Here is a 25,592-nt window from a genome sequence, read left to right as displayed (position 1 = left end):
TTACTGACCCTTTTTCATACTTTTTTTTTTTTTTTTTGAAGATTTTATTTATTTATTTGTCAGAAAGAGAGTGAGAGCACAAGCAGGGGGAGCGGCAGGCAGAGGGAGAAGCAGGCTCCCTGCTGAGCAAGGATGTGAGATTCAATCCCAGAACCCTGGGACCATGACCTGAGCCGAAGGCAGCCGCTTAACCAACTAAGCCACCCAGGCGTCCCCCTTTTTCATATTCAGAGTCTTACTCATTCCCTTAGTGATCTCATTCCATCTCATAGTTTTCAGTGCTATCCATACATGGAGGCCTCCCAATTTTGTATCTTTAGGATGGACCTCAAATTTATTTTATCCAACATATAACATTTCTGCTTCACTGTCTAGTGAACATCTTTATTTAATTTGTCCAAAGCCAAACCTTTGCTGTCCCCTCTACCATGATACTCCTACCTGGCATGTCATTCCCATCACAATACTTCTTGTTGGGACCTCTCATCTCAGGCCCAAACCTTGTAATGTCCTTAAGTGTATTTCTCTCCAACCTTCTCTTTATAAATTCAGTCTGTCTGATTCCAAATTCAGTCCTTCGATGAATCCTATCTTCTCTTTCTTCTAAATACAGAATCTGATCACTTCTCACCATTTTCAGTGGCACCTGATTTAGTCTCTCATTGCAGAGCCTACTAATAGATCTTGCTTTCACCTTTGGCTTCTCTATAGTCTATTTTCCATATAGCAACCAGGGTAATACTTTAAAAATTAGTTGGATTCTGATGTTCTCTGGTTCTGTACCCTCTAATGGCTTCCCATTTCACTGAAAGCCAAAGTTTTTACAATGATGTACAAGGCCTTGTAAGATTTGTATTACCACGCATCTCCCCACTTCACTCTTACCTCTCTCCCCCTTGCTCACTCTGCTTGTACCACCCTGGCTTCCTTGTTATCCTTGAATCCTCAAACATGCTCTGTCCTTAGGGTATTTCAAGTTTATTGTCCCATCTATATAGAATGATTTCCTTCTCCAACTCCCTTATATCAGACTCAAAAAGGTCACTAACTTGCCCAAGGTCACAGAAGCTACTAAAATAAAGTTTATAATTGAAACTCAAGTCTCCCTAACTACAAAGTAAATGTTTTTTCTACCATATTTTGCTATACTGTTATGGTTTAAGTAAGAGAAGGAACAGGTAAATGTAAGGATTTTATTTTGGGCATTGACCAAAGATGATAGTGATTGGGATCCACTGGCCTCAAATTTCTGATGTGCCAAAATAGATGGAGGCAATGAGTGGTATCCAATATCTGGCTTTCCCACTCCCTTGCTCAGGAAACTTGGAGTGGCTCTCTGCTGTTATCAGATTATTTCCAGGCTTGTTATTCTGCCATTTAAGGTCGTCCTCATGTGACCTCTATGTAGCCAGCCTGCCTGCTAACTTATATTCCACGACATTCTTTGCCATGCTAGTCCTGTCATTCCATCCATTTATCTTCCTTTCTTTTCTTTTTTTTTTTTTTTGCTGTTGTTAACCTCATACATAGTTACATAATTTTTTTTCTTGTGATGAGGACTTTTAAGATTTACTTTCTTAGCAACTTTCAAATAGGCAGTACAGTATTATTAACTGTTCACCATGCTGTATATTACATCCCTATGACTTAGGTATTTTATAACTAGAAGTTTATACTTTTGACCCCTCTCACCCCCACTCCTCCCCACCTTAGGCAATTACAAATCTGTTCTCTGTATCTATGAACTTGGTTTTTGTTTTTGTTTTTGTTTTAGATTTCACATATAAGTGAGATCATATGGTATTTGTCTTGCTCTGTCTGACTTATGTCACTTAGCAGAATGCCCTCAAGGTCTTTCCATGTTGTCACAAGTGGTAAGATTTCATCCATTTTTATAGCTGAATAATATTCCATATATATATATATATATATATATATATATATATAGCATTTTCTTTATCCATTCACCCATTGAAGGGACTCTTAGGTTGTTTCCATATCTTGGTTATTGTAAGTAATACTGCAGTGAACATGGGAGTGCATGTATCTGTTTGAGTTAGTGTTTCTGTTTTCTTCATAAAAATACCCAGAAGTGGAATTGCTGGATCATATGGTAGCTCTAGTTTTAATTTTTTTTTTTAACTTTTTTTTTTTTTAATATTTTATTTATTTATTTGACAGAGAGATATACAGCGAGAGAGGGAACACAAGCAGGGGGAGTGGGAGAGGGAGAAGCAGGCTTCCCGCTGAGCAGGGAGCCCGATGTGGGGCTTGATCCTAGGACCCTGAGATCATGACCTGAGCCGAAGGCAGCCGCTTAACTGACTGAGCCACCCAGGCGCCCCACTAGTTTTAATTTTTTGAGGAACCTCCATACTGTTTTCCATTGGCTGTACCAATTTACATTCCTACCAACAGTGCACCAGGGTTCCCTTTTCTCCTCTTCCTTGCCAACACTATTAATTCTTTTTGATTGTAAACATTCTAACGGGTGTGAGATAACAGCTCATTGTGGTTGTGATTTGCATGTCCCTGATGATGAGTGACGTTGAATATCTTTTCATGTGTCTGGTGGCCGTCTGTATGTCTTCTTTGGAGACATGTCTATTCAGATCTTTTGCCCATTTTTTATTTGGATTATTTGGGGGATTTTTTTTTGCTATTGAGTTGTTTGAGTTCTTTTTCTATATTTTGGATATTAACCCCCATCAGAGTTTTCTCCCATTCAGTATGTTACCTTTGATTTGGTTGATGATTTCCTTTGCTGTGCAGAAGCTTATAGTTTGATATAGTCTCACTTGTTTGTTTTTGCTTTTGTTGCCTTTGCTTTTGATGTCAGATCCAAAAAATCATCACCAAGTCAAGGAGCTTACTGCCTGTGTTTTTTTTCTAAGAGCTTTATGGTTTCTGGTCTCACATTCAAGTCTTTAGTCCATTTTGAGTTGATTTTTGTGCATAATATAGTAGTAGAGCTTCATTCTTTTGCATGTGGCTGTTCAGTTTTCCCAATACCATTTATTGAAGAGACTGTATATTATATATTCTTCCCTCCTTTGAATGTAAATCAATTGAACATGTATGTGTGGATTTATTTCTGGGCTCTCTATTCTGTTGCACTGATCTGTGTGCCTGTTTTTATGTCACTACCATACTGTTTTGTTTACTATAGCTTTGTAATATAGTTTGAAATCAGGGAGTGTGATGCCTCCAGCTTTGTTCTTCTTTCTCAAGATTACTTTGGCTATGTGGGGGCTTTTGTGGTTCCACAGAAATCTTGACTATTTGTTATATTCCTGTGAAAAATCCATAGGAAATTTGATAGGGATTTCATTGAATCTGTAGATTGCTTTGGGTAGTATGGACATTTTAACAACATTAATTCTTTAAATCCATGAGTCTGGAATCTTTCCATTTATTTGTGTCTTCAGTTTCTTTCATCAGTGTCTTATAGTTTTGTATATTGATTTTGTATCCTGCATCTTTACTGAATTAGTTTATTCTAACAGTTTTGTGATGGAGTCTTAAGGAGTTTCTATATATAATATTTCATCTGCAAGTAGTGACATTTTTACTTCTTTCTAATGTGGATTCCTTTTATTTCTTTTTCTTGCCCAATTGCTCTAGTGCGGACTTCCAATACTATGATGAACAAAAGTGGCAAGAGTGGGCATCCGTGTCTTATTCCTGACCATGTATCCTCTTGTTAACTTTCTTACCTATTGTTTTCTCACTAATTCAAATCTTTCACTTGTTTCAAGTACTATAGTCAACTTTTATTAACTCCTTGATGGCTTTCCCTCTAGGTATGTTCCCTAAGCAAATTTGAATTCAGCATATGTAACATCTCATATGTTAACTCTATTTCTTTGCTTGTATTTCTTGTTTCCTATAGATATTATCTGACCAGATAACAAATTCTTTGATAATAAAGAACATACCTATACCTGTTGTGATCTCCTACGAGATGTACAATAAATGATGAATGAATGACAGTTTCTTTAAGGTGGCCACCTAGTTGGGCCTCTTTGTGAGGTTTAAAGAGAATTGGACACATTGAGTATCTGACTTATGAGCCCATATGAAAGCATGGTAACACTCACTAAGAATAACTGACTCTTTCCATTCTGGCAAACCCATGAGAGCAAAGAAAGAAGTCAATTTTCCAAGATGCATTTATTCAGTATTGATAAGGTGCCTACTGTGTGCTATGCATTGTTCTAGGATCTATGGATACAAGGAAAAAAGGTATAATTCCTGTCTTCAAGCTGCTCTCGGTCCTCTGACTGAGCTATGCCCAGGGAATCATGGAAGCACAGAAAGGGAGGCACTTTACTTGGCCTTTCTGAGTGGTAAGGAGCTGTGAGATGGTCCCATGAAAGCATTCCCACAGAATAAAATGATTCCATGCAGAGGTACCAGATTCTGTGGTGTTTTGGAATGAGGACTTTTCCCTCTTTATTTTTAAAAGGTTCAAATACAAAGAGACGTATAACCTCATAAATATGTCACAATTTGACTGTGTTCCTTACTTTCACAATTGGCGTAGATTTGCAATCCCAGTAAATCAAAACTAAGCAAACTTTTTCTCTAAAGGTCCAGATAATAAATATTTAGGTTTTGCAGGCCAAATGATCTCTATCACAACTACTGAACCTCCCCCACTATAGAAGGAAAAAGAGCCACAAACAATGTGTAAATGAATAAATGTGGCTGTGTTCCAATACAGTTTTATTCATGGACACTGAAATTTGAATTTCATGTCATTTTCATGTGTCATAAAATACAATCATTTTGATTTTTTCCCCCAATTATTTACAAATGTGAAAACTAATCTTAGATTGTAGACCATATAAAAACAGGCAGTGGGCTGGATTTTGCCTGTGGGTCATAGTTTGCTCTCTTCTGCCTTTTCTTAGCTCTTTGTTTATATTTAGTAGGTGTATCATCTGGTATGAAATCTGCTTTTGAGGGAGTAAACTGCTATTCTGATATAACCTATATTAACCTATAAACTATATCACTTTGCCACTGTGACTTTTATCGCAGTTTCCTTTGTAGATACCACATGCTATCTCCCTCAGTCACCTGGGTTAGATACCTGGAAATCCTCTGAAGTTCTCATTCTTTACCATTCGCCTAGCCAGTGATTATTAAGGCTTGTAGGTTCTACTATTAAAATAACTCTTCTTTCTAGTTTATCTCCACTGCGTCTGTTTTAATTTAAATTCTCATAATAGCTAAGTTGGGCCACTGTGATAGCTTCCTCTTAGCTTTCTAGCGCTAGTCTTGACCGCTTTTATTCCATTGGCCACTGTTTTCTAAAATGTAAATGATGGTGTTACTTCCTAGATTTAAATCTTTCGTTGGCATACCAGGTGCATCAAACTGATTAATAGTGCAGGCTCTGGGCCTATGCTGCGTAGCTCTGCCACTTACTAGCTTGTGTGACCTTGACCAAGTAGCTTAATTGTTCTAAGCTCCAGTATCCTAATTATATAAAATATGGATAATAATAGTACACTTCTGAGAGGTTTGCCAGGATGATTACCTGAGGTATTCTATATTAAAAGACTGTGATAGTGCCTGCAACAAAGTATTCAAACATTAGCCACTATTTTTATTACGATTTAACTCTTTTCTACTTTTTTCAACCTCCTCTTCTATTGTTTTTCTGATAGGTGTTTTTTACTCCAGCCACATTGCAGTTCTGTCAACAGGTCACGTTCCTCATGCCTGACTTCCACTTTAAGAGTCAGCTCAAGTATATTCGCATTTAGGGAGGCTGTCCTACCCTTCTAGGTGAAGTTAGCTCTCCCTTCTTGTTCTCATAGCTGCTTAAATGTACTTCTCCCTTATGTAGTGTATTATAATTTCTTTTAAACTTCTGTACTAGCCTGACAACTTCCAAGGGCTGGGACCATATCTGCAATTCTGCATTCTCAGCACCTAGCACCGAATCTGCAATATATACATACAATAAATGGTGATTGAATGTGAATCATAGCTTCTGCAGACACAAGATAAAGTGTAGCTTCTGGTCTGTAACTTCCAGATGTAGGTTTTATTGACCACCAAGTTCATAGCATAGTACCAGACACATAGTAATTATTAAGTATTTGCTAAATGGATGTGATATTGAAGAACTTAAATTCAACTTTAAAACAGTTCATTCATGGAACGTATTTCATTTTTAATGCTATTATTCTGCTTTCTAATTTATTTTAGATTCATTAGTATATAGAACTCCTAATTCTAAAACAAACAAAAGGACCAAACCCATTGTTGCTGTGGCACAGTCTACTTTGACCTTCATAAAACCATTAAAAACAGGTAAATGTTCATTATTTTTTAAGTAACTGAAAAACTGACATGGGATGAAGCATTAATTGCATTTCAAATAGAAATAAATTGATACTTTTTATTGAATTAAAGCCTTGGAGAATTGTAAATATGTGTATTCAAATAACAGGATATTTCCTCAGACTTCGGTGAAATTAACTCATGGTGACTAGGATTTTTAAATAACCAGGAGGTACAGTGGTACTTTTTTCCTTCTAACTTTGATTATATTTTATACCTAAAACCTTTTCAACTGTTTTTAGCAAGTAGTGGAAAAGCAAATATTGTTCAGTGTTTTAAAGGTGGTTTTGCTAGTAAAAAATGGTCTTTTGCTATATATTGCATGATAATTTAAAAGAGAATTTCTTACACAATAAACCAACTGTATTCTTAGATATTCCTAGACACCCAATGCCGTTTGCTGCAAAAAACATGTTTTATGATGAACGCTGGAAGGAAAAGCAGGAGCAGGGCTTTACTTGGTGGCTAAATTTTATATTAACTCCTGATGACTTCACTGTAAAAACAAATATTTCTGAAGGTAAACATTAAATTAATGTTTAAATTAAATAATGCTCTTGTTTTAACAGTTCTTAATATGAATTGTCATTTTTTAATTATGCATATATATTATAGTTAATGGCATGGTTCACTAATTCATTGACATGAATGCTAAAGATTGTGTAGGTGAGAATTTGTAGGGAATTCTTTACTAAAGGTACTAAACTTTGCTTTTTCCTTTTGCTTTCCATTCTTGTTCATCAGCCAATGCAATTCCAGCCTTTCAGGGGAATGAGTTTTATTTTAATATAGATTCAGTCTGAGTTAAGAGTGAAACATGGCTACTAAGAAATCCAATTCACTCTTCACCACATTAATAAAGTATAATGTCCTGGTGAATAAATCTAACAGTCTTCTATGGCAAACATCTCAGTGCATGTTCTGGAAAAGAGGAGACTCAGGTGTAGAACAAGATGGAAACATGCTGTCCTTCAGACATTTGAAGGCTTTTTTCCTGAGAGAGAAGGAAACTTCACTTGTGACACTCTTGCATAGAAATTACAGGATCAGTTCGACTCAAGCTAAGGAAACATAGTTTCTCCTTTGTTGCAGTGTTCAGAGGCCTGTCTGTATTTGTTAGAGAATACTGTATAGCATGTTTACATTAAAAGGCCCTTTGGCAAGACAATCTCTAAGGCAGCTTTTCTTTTTTCTCCAAAAGTAAACACAGCCTGATTTTTAGTTTTCTTCTTGAGAGAAAATATGTTTTATAAAAATTCAAGTTGCATTTCAAAATTTAATTGATTTTTTAAAGTCACATTCTTTAGAGACTTATTTTTTTTAATTTATTAAAAAGGATGGAAACAGAGAAACTAGTTGGGAGACTATTTCATTAGCGTAGATTAGAGATGATAGTATGTGAACTTGGGTAATAGTGGTAGAGGTTGTGAGAAGTGGTTAGACTTGAGATCCATTTTGCAGGTAGAGCCCCAAGTTGCAATGATAGAATGGCCTAGGGTACTGAGTGAATGGTGACACCCATATTTTGAGATAGGAAAGAAAAGAGCAAGCTTGGAAGGGGCGGAGAATAGACCCTGTTTTGGCCATCTTAAATTTGCATTTATTGCTGGATTTAAGGACATCTGTATATATTGTTTAACCAGAAACATTCTTCCTTTTGTTTTTGCCCAGTAAATGCTGCTACTCTTTTGGGAGTGGAGAGTCAACATAAAATCAGTGTTCTTAGAGCTCCTACAAAAGATGAAATGTCTCTCAGAGCTTATACTGCTCGGTGCAGGTTGAATAGATTACGTCGTGCAGCATGTCGCTTATTTACTTCTGAAAAAATGGTTAAAGCTATTAAGAAGCTTGAAATTGAAATTGAAGCTAGGCGGTTAATTGTTAGAAAAGATAGACACCTCTGGAAAGATGTGGGTAAGAAGATTATAGAAATCTTTATAAAGATTCTTTATATCTAAAGATGTGATTATTTATATTTTTTAAAGATTTATTTATTTGAGAGAGAGAGAGCATGCATGTACATGAGTGGGGGGAGGGCCAGAGAGAGAGGGGGGAGGGAGAGAGAGAATCCTCAAGCAGACCCCCCACTGAGTGCAGAGCCTGATGCAGGGCTGATCCCAGGACCCTGAAATCATGACCTGAGCGAAAATCAAGTCAGATGTTTAACTGACTGAGCCACCCAGGCACCACTTGAGATTAATTCTTTAAAAACACTCAAGATTTTATATTTCAGAGTCAAATATATACATGATTTGACTTCGCTGCCTAAAATCTCATGTACTTTAATATGATCATATATATTTAAGAATGGCATGTATTTAAATTAACTGATTTCATATAAGTGATTATCCCTATTTTCCACTGATTTCTCTCCATAAAATTTTGTTTATTGTCTCTATTTGATTAGTGGTCTGAGCTTACTTGCTTTTCACATGCATTTCAGGAGAACGGCAAAAAGTCCTGAATTGGCTGTTGTCATATAATCCTTTATGGCTACGAATCGGCCTAGAGGTAAGTATATGCTTCAATTTTTGAAATTTTATATTTTTTATTATATACTTTTTTTATATATACCTTTAGTAGACTTATTATGTATTTTTAATAGATTTTTTAATAAAATATGGTTTCACTTATAAAGTCATTTTGTTAGCTTCATTGGTCTTTCAGTATAAAATTTAAGGTCCTTTAATAAATACTTAGTAGGTAATTAGATCTTGCCAGTATATATTATTGCCATATCATCACATAGTAATTTTCCTGTTTTCTTAAATATATATAATTTGGTACTGGATATCATAAGTATTGTAAGCTCCTTTTTGAGCTTTTACAGATGATATACTTGGCTGTTTTAAATATATTTTCTAATTTAAACCTCTTCAAATCCCAGTGAGGTATGTTTTATTATTTCTACTTCACTGACAAAACTGAAGCTTAGATTTTAAGTGACATGCTTTATGCCAGTTATTAGTCAGGATTTGAATCTATACCCATCTGACGCCAGAGCCTAAACTTGTAACCATTTTGATGCAACACTTCTCAGAAAAATGTTGTCAAATTTGAGTTTTTCACTTAGCGCATGGCTCAGTAATACTTAGAGTTTTAAACTAACTGAATGAAAAAGACACTAGTAGTTGACTATTAAAGATATGATTCTATTTTAAAAATGCTCTATGTTTCCAGTTTTCTTTCATCTTTTACTAGTATACTTTTACATTTTCTTTAGGCTTTTTGCCATTGTCATGTAGGATATTCTATTCTTCAGCTTATTCCAGGTGTTAGAATAGAATGATCTTTGGTACTGAAAGGAATTGTTAACAATAATTTGGCTTTTATTTATCAAGAAATTGAGGCCCAAAGAGAACAAATGATAAGCTTACTGAGGTCACACAGTTTGATAGTATCATTGCTAAGTTTTCTTATTTCAATTTAGTATGCTTTTTGTTAATCAGAAAATTACATATCAACTGGCTCTGCTTTCACATGTCAAATAATTCTAGAACCTTAATTGGAGTAGAACCCCTCTATTTGGGCCAAGGTAAAAAGCAAGAGAGTTAGTATGAAATTTGTAATTCCTTTTAAAACTTCTGCTTGGGAGTGCCTGGGTGGTTCAGTTGTTTAAGTGTCTGCCTTCGGCTCAGGTCGTGATCTCGGGGTCCTGGGATCGAGTCCCGCCTCAGGTTCCCTGCTCAGCAGAAAGTCTGCTTCTTCCTCTGCCTCTCCCTCCCCGGCTTCTGCTATCTGTCTCGCTGTCTCTCTCTCTCTCTCTCTCTCTCAAATAAATAAATAAAGTCTTTAAAAATAAATAAAAAATAAAACTTCTGCTTAGATGTAGTATATGTCGCTTCCATCCATATTCCACTGACCAGAGCACATTATCTGGCCAAACACAAATGAGGTAGGAATATTATCCTCCCACAAGAGACACAGCAAGTCCATGTTGGTTGGTGGGAATGTATAATCCTTTTAGATGGAAAGGAGGGATGAGTAACTATGAACACTTTAAGGTTCTGGTGGTGGTCATGACCTTTGAGGATTTTAAGAAAACATCAAAGGCAAAAAAATTAGTAAATAAAGATAAAGTTTTTCTATTTTGGCATATATTTTCCATGCTTTTATCTCTACGTTTGGTCAATGTAAAGTTATAAAATATAATTTGATATGGTTTTAGTTTTTTCTAATTGCTTTAAAAATCATTAATAATGGGGCGCCTAGGTGGCTCAGTTGTTAAGCGTCTGCCTTCGGCTCAGGTCATGATCCCAGGGTCCTGGGATCGAGCCCTGCATCGGGCTCCCTGCTTGGTGGGAAGCCTGCTTCTCCCTCTCCCACTCCCCTTGCTTATGTTCCCTCTCTCGTTGTGTCTCTCTCTGTCAAATAAATAAATAAAATCTTTTTAAAAAAAAAAATCAGTAATAAGCATATTGATGTTAAATTTCATATTTAAATCAATTATGATATACGCAATTAATGAATCATTGAACACTACATCAAAAACTAATAACGTACTATACGGTGGCTAACTGAACATAATAAACAAATTTTTAAAAATCAATTATAAACAGATCTGAACTTCCCAAATTATCATTTTAGATTATTTGCAGATGGGTTTCTACCCGTTAACTATTAGAAAACTTTTAATATTTAAGTTTCTGTTGTACCTTCATGATATACTTAGTAGGATAATTAAAATTGAATTTGAACAACATGCCTACATTTGATAGTTCTTTGAAGGAAAAAATTAAAATGTAAATATGGTTTGTCAGATGATTTTTAAGAATCTATCTTAGTCCTGAGCGTTTGCCTTTTTTCATCGTACACCATATACACTAAAGAATGCACAAAGCATATAGAGTTTAAAGAGGTTATTTAGCAAATATCCATGTTATTTCCATACTACTTAGAAAATAGAACATTGCCAAATCCTTAGAAGATTGTAGTTTGCTCTCCCCTTGTTGTATCCTTTTGCTTCTTAAAGGTCACGTAGTCTTGACTTTAATTTCTTTTCAGACAATTTTTGGAGAACTTCTATCTTTGGAAGACAACAGTGATGTCATGGGGTTGGCTGTGTTTATTCTGAATCGCTTACTTTGGAATCCTGATATAGCCGCTGAGTATAGACACCCCACCGTTCCTCATCTATATAGAGATGGTGAGTAGTTCTGCCTCCACTGCATTCTTTCCACACTATGCATAAATGGCTTCTTCTTATTCTTTCTGGTCTCTGTTTAAATTTTACCTTCTTAGAGATGCCAGTATAAATATTCTCCCTTTCTTTACACACATCATTCCCCATCACTTCCTCCAGCACTGTAATTATTTTTACCTTTTTGTTGTCTCTACCCACCCTCTCCTCACAAGTAGGCTGTAAGCCCTGTGGAGATCATATTTCTTTTAGCTTGTTACTATAAATGTGGCATCTAGGATGCCACCGGCATAGAGTAGGTGCTTATTAAAAATTTGTTGCATGAGACAGACTAAATCACTTGATATCTCTGTGTCTGTGCTTTCTCCTCCATGAGCTGGAAATATTAGAAGCATACAGTTTTATGAGTATTACATGAATTTCATACATTTAAAGCACTAAGAAAGGCACATAGTGTTCTATTTGTGCTTATTATTACTTTTCTTTGTTAGTATGTTATCATATTTTAAGGTGAAACTTGTCTTTCACAGATTAACTTGCTATGCTTTTTTGTACTTTTACTTAAGGTCATGAAGAAGCTTTGTCTAAGTTTACATTGAAAAAGTTATTGCTGTTGGTTTGTTTCCTTGATTATGCCAAAATATCCAAACTTATTGATCATGACCCTTGTCTCTTCTGTAAAGATGCTGAATTCAAGGTATAGTGTTCATTTTCTCTTTTATATTTCACATTTAAGACTTTGACTTGTTTTTATTGTATATTTTCTCTTTAAAAACTTCTAAGTTTCCCAAAGAAGAGTACTCTGGAGTGGAATAGGATAGGAATACCTATCTAGTCTGTTTTATTAGTGGTTCTAACCCTGCCTAACTTATTGGTTGACCTTTCACCAGCACACAACCCTATTAAGTTTTGTTGATTTGAGAACTCTGAGGAATTAACTGGAGGGGAAATTTCTTTCCTAATTTAGCATATTATCAAATGAATTCTGATTTTTGGAGTCTGTTATTAATTATGAGCAATTTTTTAAAAGGCCTTAAATTGGAAATAGATGTACATTATTACCATATGATATGAAACTGACTTTTGTTATGCTACCATTAATTTTACCTCATTTCTATATGCACAAGATAAGAATTTGTTGTTATTGTAAACAAAATTACAATTTTGGGATTTAATACCTGCAACTTGTTTCTCCACAGACTAGTAAAGACATTCTTCTGGCTTTTTCACGAGACTTCCTAAGTGGTGAAGGTGACCTTTCCCGTCACCTTAGCTTATTGGGATTACCTGTTCACCATGTTCAGACACCATTTGATGAATTTGATTTTGCTGTTACAAATCTTGCTGTAGACTTGCAATGTGGGGTGCGTCTTGTGTAAGTATAAGAAATAGAAATATTTTACTTAATAGAATAGACTAAAATTTTCTGGAAAACACTTTTTTTCTGTACTTACATAGTCTTTCTTTCTTTTTTAATTAATTAATTTATTTTAGAAAGAGAGTTGGGGGAGGGGTCGAGGGAGCAAGAGAATCCTCATGCAAACTCTCTGCTGAGCACAGAGCCCAACATGGGGCTCAGTCCCACAACCCTGAGATCATGAAATGAGCCGAAATCAAGAGTTGGACACTTAACCAACTGAGCCACTCAGGTGCCCCCTCTTTCTTGCTCTTTCATGTGATGCAATAAATTTTTTTTAGGGTAAAAAAGATTGGAATAAGTATCTGCAACACTTTTGTAAAATGGTGTCAATTTTAGGTCCAGAAACCTTGTCGCCTATGCACATTTTTTTTTCATGCTGACAGTGACGAGGGTCTGTGAGTAGTGACCAGTGATGCCCCAGAATAGAAGTTGGGACAAGCATGGAACTAATTAAAATTCAAACATTTAAGTAACACATTATGTTGACAGGGTTTCATAAGTACTGTTATTACTTGGAACCAATTCTAGTAGTATTATTAACCTTGTTTTAAACATGAGAAGTAACAGTTTTATACCAAGTTTTATACCATGGTATTGGGACATAAATTCAGGATGTCTGGCTTCAAATCATATAATATTTCTCGGTAACAAACTAAAATCCTCAAAATTGGCTTTTGTATGAGTCCAGTGAATTACCAGTTCCTGCTGTGGAAGGAGTGACCATGAGCACAGTACAGTACTGCAGTTGGCCTCTTCAGGATATCTGCATGGGGGACATTTGTCTTGTTTCTAGGAAACTCTCCAGTTGATATTACATTTGACATTTGTGAGGAAGAGATCTCTGGATCTTTATGAATCCCTAGTTCTTCAAAAACAACATACATGTCACTTGCTTCCTTCTAAATTAAATTTCCATGAACATTCTTTTCTGATTATATGTTCTCACAACAAGGTAATAGTCTTTTGAACCTTACTGTAACTATTTCTCACTTGAGCAGTTTCCATATAGGCTAGAGCATTTGCTGAAAATGTTTCATATGTTATTTTTATATTTGTTTAATTTGTTCATTTCATAAATCCAAGCCACTACATCTGTTTCTGGCCAATAGGAATTCACATTTTTAGACTTTCTCCACTTTCCAAGGCGGGGGCAGTGATTGGTTTTATGTTCAGTGCTATTTTCCACAATGGAAGACATTTTTTAGGCTTTTAGGATAGTTACTAAGGATTTAGCAGTGTTGGATGTTGATGCTTTTTAGTTGGTCAGGAATTCTAACTAGTTAAGAGACTTGATTTTGCATACTAGATTTCTGCTTACTTCAGTGTCAGCAAAATGATCCTGGATCTTCAAGGTCATTTGAGAATGCTTAAGAATGGTTAGTCCACTAATGCCAATAGGTAACAGGTTGGTCTACTGTTGCAGAAATACTTCATATGTCAGTTGGGTGGTTAGCTTGGAATGATCTTAAGTGACTTTCTAACCTTCAGAAATTATGGTTATATAAACAGTTCTGCCAAATTTTAGTTCTGTAAACAATTCTGCCAAATTTTGGCTATCTACAATAATCCATTGGGGCTTGCTTTTTCTGTAGAAATATCGATTATTGTCTAGTAGATAAAATACTAATGACCTAGATGATATTAGGCATTTGAATTTAAGTTGTAGTATATATGTCTTTTTAAGGTAGGTGCTCAAATATTTTTACAATAATCTGGTACAGATATAACAGAATGGCTTTTGAATCTGTTAAATCTGAGTTTTAGTCCATACTACTAACTGTGTGACTGTTAGTAACTGTGTGACTATAGGCAGTTTACTAAATTTCTCTGGGCTTTGGTTTCTTCATCTGCAAAAAAAATGGGATAATAATGCCTGACTGTGGGACTCACTATGAGGACTAAAATAAGAAAAGAAAGTACTTGCTTGGTGTGTAGAATACAGTAGCCCCTCCATAAATATACTTTCTCCCTTCCTTTCCTTTTCTTTTTTCCTATAGAACTCTGTTAATTTGTTCATGTGTGCATTTGTGTATGTCTCATCTTTTTTTCTTACATTCTGTTCATAGACCTCAAACCGCAGGCTTAAAATGAGAAATGACTCTTATTTGCCAATTATGGAGCAACAGTTTTCAGTTAGTTTTTTGGGATCTTTTTCACCTAAAATCCTTTAAATTAGGGGATTTATGTGGGTGATAACTGTATTTAAATAAAGTTCATCTTGCATTTTTTGTTTGTTTTTTAAAGGAAAGTTAAGTTTATTTCTTCACATGATAAGGACAATCATACATTGACAGATCCTTACTGTCTCAGTGTGGGGAGGGTAAAGGCAGAATATTTATGATATTTTGGGGCCTGGTTTGAGCCCCACCTTTTGATGCAGGGAGCTTTTCATATATGTTTTTATATGACAGTGTCATCTGAAAATTCCTTTATTGTTAGGCGAATCATGGAACTTCTCACACGGGACTGGAATCTCTCAAAGAAACTCAGGATTCCTGCAATAAGTCGTCTTCAAAAGATGCACAATGTTGACATTGTTCTTCAAATTCTTAGATCACAAGGAATTCAGTTAAATGATGAGCATGGTAAAAATTGAGTAAAGATAAAACTTTTTCTTCTCACCAAAAATTGATATGTACGTATATTGTGCTAACAGATTGTCTTTTCATTTACAGGAAATACAATCCTATCTAAGGATATTGTGGATAGGCACAGAGAAAAAACTCTTGCATTACTTTGGAAAATAGCATTTGCTTTTCAGGTATTGTACATTTGGTAAATTTTACACTTTTTATCAAATTTTAGTATTGATTTATAAAAGCATTTTTCATCAAATAGACTAACAATAACTGTTCCTTACTGGGGTTTATTCTGTCCCAGGAACTGGGGTAATTGCTTTATATATATTCCAATTTAATCTTCACAACACCCCTGTAAGGTAGGTGTTATCACTGCTTCATAGGTAAGGAAACTGAAGCTAGAAGCTATAGCATTATAGGATGCAGCGATGAGATTAGAACCCAGGCTTGTGTGACCCCAAATCTTACACATGACACACTATACATTAGCAGCTATGCATTCTATCACTTCTGCATGAACTATGTTTGCCTTTAAAAAAAAAAAAGAAGAAGAAGAAGACAGCGATGACAGTGACTAACTTCTATGGGTTAAAAATGATATATGAAAAACATAAAGATATTTATCCTTTTTTGTGTGTGTTTCAGGTGGATATTTCCCTTAATTTAGATCAGTTAAAAGAAGAAATTGACTTTTTAAAACACACACAGAGTATGAAGAAAACAATGTCTGCACGATCATGCCATTCTGATGCTATTATCAATAAGAAAAAAGACAAAAGAAATAGTGGTTCCTTTGAACAATATAGTGAAAGCATAAAGCTGTTGATGGAGTGGGTAAATGCTGTTTGTGCTTTCTATAATAAAAAAGTAAGTTTCTTTGTTTTTGTTTTAGCTCACTATCTTTAAGTACATTTTGGTTAAAGTCAAACTTTATTCATAAAATATTTTATTGCATTTCTTAAATAATGTAGTTTATATATAAGCAAACTTTTCCTCAAATGAGTGAGGGTGTTTTCACATACTGTATTTTATCTAATCTGTCAACAATTGTAGAATGAACAATCTTTTTATGTATTACTAAGAAAGAAAAAATGCCCTAGTCAGGAGTCTCAATAAGAGACATTTGTATAGAGTGGGGCACCTAAGGATCACACCCTTATCTTAAAGATAAATGCAAATAAACTCACCATGCAGAAGGGGACAATAGAGAACCTGACCACTGGGTACAAGGAGGAGGAAAAAAAATCTAAGTTGAGTGTTTTGTAATCATTTGTTAGATTGATACTGTATTTCTTTATGAAGGGTACCTTTAAATGTAAATATGTGAAAATGAATAAAATATTGGTAGAGAATATGAAGCCAGAAAAATGATAGAGTACATGTTACTAAATATAGTAAACTGTTAACACCTTGAACAATATTGTTAGTAGAAAATTTGTCAGATATATGGATAATCTTCTGTGTTTTCACTAAATACCAGAGAGCTACTGAAGGCTCTAGGGGAGAATGTGTTCCCTACCTTTCTCTTAACTTCTGGTGTTGCTGGCAGTCCTTGGCATTCCTTGGCTTATAGATACTTTACTCCAATCTCTGCCTCTGTCCTCACATAACATCTTCCTGTGTGTCTGTCTCTGTGTCTCTCTCCATATAAGGCTACCGGACATTGGATTAGAATGAATCTACCCTACTCCACTGTGAAAATTAAACCTGTAATGGCCCTATATCCAAATAATGTGATATTTTGAGGTCCTAGGAAGGACATGAGTTTTTTGAGAGACCCTATTTCTCCTAGCACAATAATCAAATTCTGTTTTTGAAAGAGTATTTTATAAATGAGAATTTGGCTATAAATACAATGTTATCCTAGGTACTATTAGCCACTAATGTGATTTTCATAGCTATTAAAAGGAAATACGGACTACAAAACCATTAATATCCATATTACTGTCTAAATACAGTTAATCATTTTTCTGCAATTTCCAATCAGGTGGAGAATTTTACAGTGTCTTTCTCAGATGGCCGTGTATTATGTTACCTGATCCATCACTACCATCCTTACTACGTGCCTTTTGATGCTATATGTCAGCGTACTACTCAAACCGTAGAATGCACACAAACTGGTTCGGTGGTGTTAAATTCATCATCTGAATCTGATGGAAGTTCTCTGGATTTGTCTCTCAGAGCATTTGATCATGGTTAGTCCCTTTTGCCTGATTAACTTTTCAAGTGTTTTCTTTGTCACATCAGATTTTTGACTGGAGCTGTCTAATCTCTTTTTTTATTTACATAGTAGAAAACACTTCAGAACTATACAAAGAACTTCTAGAAAATGAAAAGAAAAATTTTCAATTGGTTAGGTCTGCAGTAAGAGACCTTGGTGGAATACCTGCTATGATTAATCATTCAGATATGTCCAATACAATTCCTGACGAAAAGGTAAGAGTTTCTCAACTAATAACAAGAGTCTCAGAAGGTGACAGTAAGATGCATATTCTCTGTCAAACTTCTGTTTTCATCTCTTCTGTTTTCTCTTAGGTGGTTATCACTTATTTGTCATTTCTTTGTGCAAGGCTTTTGGATCTTTGTAAAGAAGCAAGAGCTGCTAGACTTATACAGACAACTTGGAGAAAATACAAACTAAAAACAGATCTAAAACGCCAACAGGTACTCCCCCAAAATGAAAACACTACAATGTGAATTGTACTTCACAAAATACCAGTTGATTGATTCCTGATGTGATTTTTACATTTTACTGATGTATGAAGTTATTGACATAATTTTAATAATTGTGTGTGTTTTGAGTTAGGGATGGGTATTTCTCCCTAACTCCTGATGTTTCCTTCACTGGGTGTATCTTCCAACCACTGTCCCCTCGCTTGCTCTAGGGGAAGTAGAATAACTTACCCCCTTTGTAAATTTGTCAAAATGAACTGAGGATACCTGACTCAGCTCTTTTCTTCTTCGTGGAATCTAACCTATCTCTGGGAGCAGTTTTCCATGAATTTTTCACGCGGTGTTCTGGGAGGCTTGATCTTGCTGCTGGAGCCCCTTGAGTCTGGGTGTCAGTGTCCGATTTTGCAGTTCAGTTAGCCAGCTCATTTTGTCTGTCATGAAACTGTTTTCCAGTGTATCCTTTATTAGTTTAAATGTGGAATTTGGTTTCTATTGTTTTATTTCTCAAAATGTCTGGGACCTGGGCACAGGGATAGTGATGTTATTTTTTGTTTCCTTTTGTGACCCCAACAGTACAAAATTTTACGTTAATGTAAGCTTTTTTTTTTAATTCTGAGAAAAATGCAATTTTTAACCATCTGTGAAATGGTCTCCTTGATCAAGTTGAACAAACTATTCTAATGCTTTTTTCTCCCTACCCCTATAATGATCCTGTATTCACTTATTTGGAAAATCAAACAAAATAAGCATCCATGCTTGATAAATTTATCAGATATTTCAGAAATACTTTCCACCTTATACTCCTCCTCAGTTTTGAGTTACTGTGCATTTATGATAGAGTTCTTAATAACTATAAAACAGCTACATTTTGGCAACTCTTAAACATACCATGTATTTTGTCATAGTTTATCAGACTCGGAAATAACGCTAATTGAAATAATTTGCTCTTACCCACTCAAACTCTTGGTAATAACTTTTGGGAACTAGGCAGTACTGGCTAGAACTGGCTGATACTCACAAATGGTCTTTTCTGCTACCGTATATATTCTTTGTGCCTTCTTTTGCCCCTTATCTTCTCAGAATCTGCCTCCTTGCCCACATATTCCTTAGAGGATAACTTTGTACTTCTGGAAGCTTATAGGAGAATTGCTTTAGGAGAGTTTTCAGCAAAGACTCTTTCCTGGCTGGTCCTCAAATTATTTCACTAATTCTGTTTATATGACATTGAGAGATTTAAAATCCCATGAAACAGATATTTATCAGAATTGGGGGGGGGTAGTAAATGAAATCTGCTTTATTTTCTGCTCAAGACGACCTTATACTAATAAGATATAAACTAGAAAGATTTCTTATTAGCTCTTTGCTGGTGAGATCCCTTTTCCTGATTTAGGAAGTAGAAATTTTTCCGATCTAGGTAGTAGAAATTTCCCTGTTTTTTGAAGACCACTGGTTCTCTCCTTTCTCCAAGCGACCATGCTCCATCTCTTATACAATTACACTAGCATCCAATTACGTCTTTTCATTTGCTATTTGGAACATTAAGCAGTAGGTCCCCTGTATATTCTCATAGAAATATTATAAGCTAATAAACATATAAATATTACCTTGGGATAGCTAATTTTTCACGTGTTGTATTTTCATGTCATTTTTATACTTCATATAAACTATCCATTGAGAATAGACTGGCTCAAGTTCTTGTAGTGACAAGTGAAAAATGACCAATGGCCTAATTACCTAATGAATGAAGCAGGATTATCCAAGGGTACCTGACACATTCTACCTTTTAGTTCTTCCTGTCAAAGAGTAGGCATAAACTGTAAAGCAAAGTAAATCCCTGTATGTGGCCCATATGCAAGGTAAAATAAAACAACCTTGTAATAGGTTGGCTTAACAACAGTATAGAATTAAAAATGATGACATGCAATCTGATTTAGAGAAGAAACAGTGACTTCCAGGATTGGAATTTTTACCATCAGTTTATATAAGTTTTCAAACAGTTGCTAGTTTTTGTAGTACATTTGCCTCTTTGGATTTGTCTATTTTCCATCTGTGGCTTCTCTAATGTCACATAAAATTGTTCCATTTTAATTTGCTTGAGATTGAGATGGTCTACAAACAGGTAAGTGTCAACTTACCTTAGCCTACTGTATCTAGGAGTGCCCCTTGCCCTTAGAACTTTCGACTCAAATGCAACTTTTGACTATTTTTTTTAAGCTAATAGGAAATGCTTTTTTTTTTTTAACCCAGTTTTTGTTTAATCGTGGTAAAGAGCACATCATAAAATTTACCATCTTAACTCTTTTTAAGTCTACAGTTCAGTAGTGTTAATATATTCACATTACTGTGAAACAAATTTTCAGAAATTTTTTAACTTGCAAACCTGAAATTGTGCTCCTTAAATAACTCCCCATTTCTCCTTCCTCCTAGCCCTGGAAACCACCATTCTACTTTCTATTTCTATCAATTTGACCATTTTAGATACCTCATATAAGTGAAATCATGCAATATTTGTACTTTTGTGACTGGCTTATTTCACTTAGCATATGTCCTCAAGGTTCATCCATGTTGTAGCATGTGGAAGAATTTCCTTCATTTTTCAGTCAGCATAGTATTCCATTGTATGTAAATAGCACATTTAGTTTATCCGTTCATCTTTCTGTGGGCATTTAGGTTATCTCCACCTATGGGCTCTTGTGAATAATGCTGCTGTGAACATGGGTGTATCTCTTTGAGACCCTGCTTTCAGTTCTTTTGAATATATACCCGGAAGTGGGATTGCTGGATCATACACGGTAGTTTCATTTTTTAATTTTTTTGAGGAACTGCCATACTATTTTCCAAATTGGTCACTATTCGTCGCATTTTACAATCCCACCAGTAGTGCACAAAGATTCCAGCTTCTCCACGTCCCTGCTAATACTTGTTAATAGTGCGGAGATACCTCAGTGTGGTTTTGATTTGCATTTCTCTGACAATTAGTGTTGTTGAGCATCTTTTCATTTGTGTGTCAGCCATTTGTATGTCATCTTTGGAGAAATGTCTATTCCTTTGTCCATTTTTAGATCAGGTTATTTGATTTTTTTTTTATTGTTGAGTTATAGGAGTTCTTTATATATTCTAGAAGTTCCCTTATTAGATATATGATTTGCAGATTTTTTTTCTCATTCTGTAGATTAAATTTTCACTTTGTTAATTGTGTTCTTTGCTGAACAAATTTTTTTTTAAGTTTTTGATGTAATCTCATTTGTCTGTTTGCTTTTGTTGCTTGTGCTTTTGGTGTCGTCCAATAAATCATTGCTAAATATGAGATTTTTCTCTATGTTTTCTGTAAGTAGTTTTATAGTTTTGTATCTTACATTTAGGACTTTAATCCATCTGGAGTTAATTATGTATATGGTACAAGAAAAGGGTCCAGCTTCTTTCTTTTGTATGTGATTGTCTAGTTTTCCAGCAGCATTTGATATAGAAACTGTTCTTTTCCCATTGATCACTCTTGACACCCTTGTCAAAGATCATTTATCCATGTATATGAGGGTGTATTTCTGGGCTTTCTATTCTATGCCATTGGTCTGTATGCCTGTCTTTATGCTAGTACCACAGGCATTATTGTAGCTTTGAAATATGTTTTGAAATTGTGGGTGGGAGGGGGGATGCTTTTAATTTGGGTATCTGCAGTCTTAAAGGCCATATGCTTCACAGGGGCAGTGACGGTGATGTTAGATGGCTTCATCAATTTGTTGGACATAATTCCTCAGCCCAATTTTAGAATTGTCTAGTCTTCTTTCACTTAGGAGTGACCTAATATATAACTCTAACCATTTCTTAGTATTTGTTTCAATCCATTAACTACATTTTTCCTTTCTTAGAGTGGCTGTTTGATCCCTTCCATAGTTGAATGTGTTCCCATACTGTGCAGTTTCCACCCATAGATACCAACACCTGATTATAATTAATTAATAATTAGAATCTAATGTCTGTGTAGAGCCCATCCTTGGATGGTGAGCTGTCCCGAATAGCTACATAAAGGGTTATCAGACATGCTATACATTGTTCTTTCCACCAAAGGGAGTAACTTATATTCTAGTTTCCAATTCAGATAACTGAAATGATAAGTCTGGCCTTGGAGAGTGTGGCAAAGTGATTGCGTAGTTCCAGCACTGGTTATCCTACCAGTGGACTGACAGTCTACTTGACTTCTCTGTCTCAGTTTCCCCATAGTCATAAAAGTGTTACCTGTTCATCTGTTCTTATGGTTGTGTGGGCATTCATGAAGTGTTTAGAATGGTGTCTGAAGCCTAGTAAGTATTTGACCTATGTTGTTTTTGCTGGTAATTCATTATTAGAAGTAACAGAAATAGAGATATGTAGGGTACCAGCCTGTAGTGCTCCCAGGGCAGGTAGCTCTTCTTCGGCCACTTATGCTATCGAGCAGTCCTGCTACCACTTCTCGTAACCTAATATTCTGTCGTCTTGATTGTCTGTGCCTTAAAGCCATAATGTATTCTGTGCTAAAAGTAGATATTTTGCTGCTTCTCCCTTTTTGTAAATTCTTTTGTTCAAGTTGTTACAAAGCAATACATTGTAAGGCATTTTGTTTATTTTAGGGTCTCCTTTTTTCTTTTTTATTTCTCCATATGGCCCACTGCTTTTTTCAAAACCAAGCATGAATTCTCTGGGCCGTAATCTGAGAAACATACCACATTTAAATTGCCTTTATATTGATTATTGAAGATCTGTGATAAATCAAACATGTCTGTGATCTTTATTTTAGGATTATATTCCTAGGAATTTTTGTTCCATCATATAAATATATATGCATGTCCACCTATCAGACCTTTCAATATTCCTGGAAGTATCTATACGCCAAAGAGAAGCATATCTTAAGTCTGGGGGATGTTTTATTTTCAGGATCAATTTGATTAATATTTAATAGATGATCTTCTTACAAACTTAAGTAATTAAGCTTTTGATTCATATTTGCTCTTTTTTTTTTTTTTAGGAGCAAGACAAAGCTGCAAGAATTATTCAATCAGCTATAATCGCTTTCCTAACTAAACAACGACTGAAAAAGGAGATTAATGCAACATTGACCATTCAGAAATATTGGCGAAGACTCTTAGCACAGAGAAAATTATTAATGTTAAAAAAGGAAAAACTAGAAAAAGTTCAAAATGAATCAGCATTGGTTATTCAGGTATAGTATCCTGGTATTTTGAATTTAAAAAGTTTTAATGACATTTTTAAGGAAGAAAGTAAAATATAAAGTTTTCAACTATATTTTAGGCTTTCAAATTTTTCTGGTACTTGAACAAATATTAAATACCTTCCTACTACCTCCAAAACTCTTTACTATATTCAGCATAAAGCTCAAACAAATTGAAGTGCCTCCTCTTCTCTGAAGTCTAATTCTTTACCTCTTCTGTCTTCTTTGTTTTATATTAGAGGTTTATGCTCCATGGGACATGATGACATACTGCACCATTTTACTTTATATATCCACAGACTCAACCAAGCTCTTTCTTTAATCTCTACTATGGGTCCTGGAAACTTATTTTGGGATAAATGTGTGCACGTTTTCCTCTGTAGCACATTTAGTTGGCATATAACAAAATATTACCTATAATCTATAGAATGCCTATGTTAGTTTTCTATGTAGTAAAAAAAATTTTAACATATCTACTTTACATAGTAGACATATTCTTTATATCTATATGTTATTAGATCCTATTTTAATAACAACAGAGAGGTGTACTATTTAAATTTACCCTATGTAAATGTCATTGAAGCTTTACCCCATAATTTTATATGTTTTATAAATTTGGAAATTTTTGTGTCTGGCTATTACTATTGATAAGTGAAAGATTCTGATTTAATAAATTATCTTTTTTTGAACCTTTTTTTAATGTGAAATATTACATAGAAAATTGCACAGAACACATATGTAGAGCCTGATAGTTTTTCACAAAGTTAATACCCATGTAACCACTACCAGGTCAAGAAATAGAATATTGTCAGCTTCTCAGAAGCCATTTCACAATCCATTAACCCTTCCCTCCCCCACCCATAACCATTATTCTAATATATACTTTTTTTCTATACATCTTCTTTAAACACTATAATTTTGTCTTCCCTGTTTTTTGAATTTTATGTAGCTAGGTTCAAACCATGTAAATTCTTTATTCTACATTATTAAATTTGTGAGATTTATCAGTGTTGAGTGTAACTGTGGTTTAACTTTCAGTCTATAATATTCTGTAATTTATTTATCTTTTCTATTGTTGATGGACATTTGGCTTTCCATTTGTGAGTTATTATGAGTAATGAATGCTTCTATGAATGTGCCTTTTGGTGTGAAATGTATTCACTCTGTTTGATATATACCTATGAGTACAATTCTTTGTTTTTTGAGTGTATAGATTTCAGTTTTCATAGATACTGCCAAAAAGTTTGTAAAGCAATTGTAATACACACCAGCTATTTATGAGTGTTCATGTACCATGTTCAGGTAAATAAATACTTGGAAATTGTTTAATTTTAGCCATTCTGGTGGTTGTGTAGTAGTATCCTAGAGTAGGCTTAATTTGCATTTTCTTGATAATTAATGATATTGGACACCTTTTTAAATTGGAAATCTTCTCTTGTGAAGTGCTATTTCAAGTCTCTTTTTTTCAATTTTTCATTCTGATTTTCTTCTTGTGGATTTGTAAGAGGTGTTGAATATTCTGGTTATTAGAATTTTGTTGGATTTGGGTGTTACAAATACCTTCTCCTAGACTGTGATTTACTGTTTTATGAAATGAAAATTCTTAATTTTCTATTATGGTTAGTGTTTTTTTGTGTACCATAATCCAAGGCCTTGAAGATATTCTTCTACATTATATCCTAAAAGCTTTAATGTATTATCTTTCACATTTAGATCTCTCCTGATTTGTATTAGGAACTATTTTTTCTTTTTTTATATATGGATATCCAGTTGTTTCATTTGATTTACTGAAACAACCATCCTTGCCTCATTACTGTACCACCTTTAGCATACATCAAATATTCTTATATCTGTGCTTCTGTTTCTAGAATTTTTTTCTGTTCCATTGTTCTTTTTTGTCTTTCTTTGGGCCTTGTACTCTAGCTTTACATGAAATCTGAGTAACTAGTAGATAAGTCCTCCTTCTTTGTTTTTTTGTTTGTTTGTTTTTTTAAAGATTTTATTTATTTATCTGACAGAGAGAGACAGCGAGAGAGGGAACACAAGCAGGGGGAGTGGGAGAGGGAGAAGCAGGCTTCCTGTGGAGCAGGGAGCCCGATGCGGGGCTCGATCTCAGGACCCTGGGATCATGACCTGAGCCGAAGGCAGACGCTTAACCAACTGAGCCACCCAGGTGCCCCGCTCCTTCTTTGTTTTTTTAAAAGAAGTTTTTAGCTA

General features: G+C 34.9%; 1 protein-coding gene across 1 annotated transcript in view; it reads left to right on the top strand.

The window, feature by feature from the left end:
- The window catches only part of ASPM (assembly factor for spindle microtubules), a 60,932-nt gene that overhangs the window by 9,092 nt on the left and 26,248 nt on the right, over positions 1-25,592 (top strand). Inside the window, exons 4-17 of the mRNA XM_036109067.2 lie at positions 6,226-6,330; positions 6,734-6,880; positions 8,032-8,274; positions 8,804-8,871; positions 11,365-11,506; positions 12,067-12,197; positions 12,700-12,875; positions 15,360-15,505; positions 15,596-15,681; positions 16,145-16,366; positions 17,487-17,694; positions 17,790-17,935; positions 18,035-18,163; positions 23,172-23,366. Of these exons, the coding sequence (XP_035964960.1) occupies positions 6,226-6,330; positions 6,734-6,880; positions 8,032-8,274; positions 8,804-8,871; positions 11,365-11,506; positions 12,067-12,197; positions 12,700-12,875; positions 15,360-15,505; positions 15,596-15,681; positions 16,145-16,366; positions 17,487-17,694; positions 17,790-17,935; positions 18,035-18,163; positions 23,172-23,366 (2,144 nt within the window). The remainder of the gene's footprint in view (positions 1-6,225; positions 6,331-6,733; positions 6,881-8,031; positions 8,275-8,803; positions 8,872-11,364; positions 11,507-12,066; positions 12,198-12,699; positions 12,876-15,359; positions 15,506-15,595; positions 15,682-16,144; positions 16,367-17,486; positions 17,695-17,789; positions 17,936-18,034; positions 18,164-23,171; positions 23,367-25,592) is intronic.

The sequence above is a fragment of the Halichoerus grypus genome, chromosome 7 (assembly GCF_964656455.1).
Source record: "Halichoerus grypus chromosome 7, mHalGry1.hap1.1, whole genome shotgun sequence".
NCBI classification, from domain to species: Eukaryota; Metazoa; Chordata; class Mammalia; order Carnivora; family Phocidae; genus Halichoerus; species Halichoerus grypus.
The sequence above is the reverse complement of the archived record's forward strand: the minus strand, read 5'-3'. Positions and strand labels throughout refer to the sequence as shown.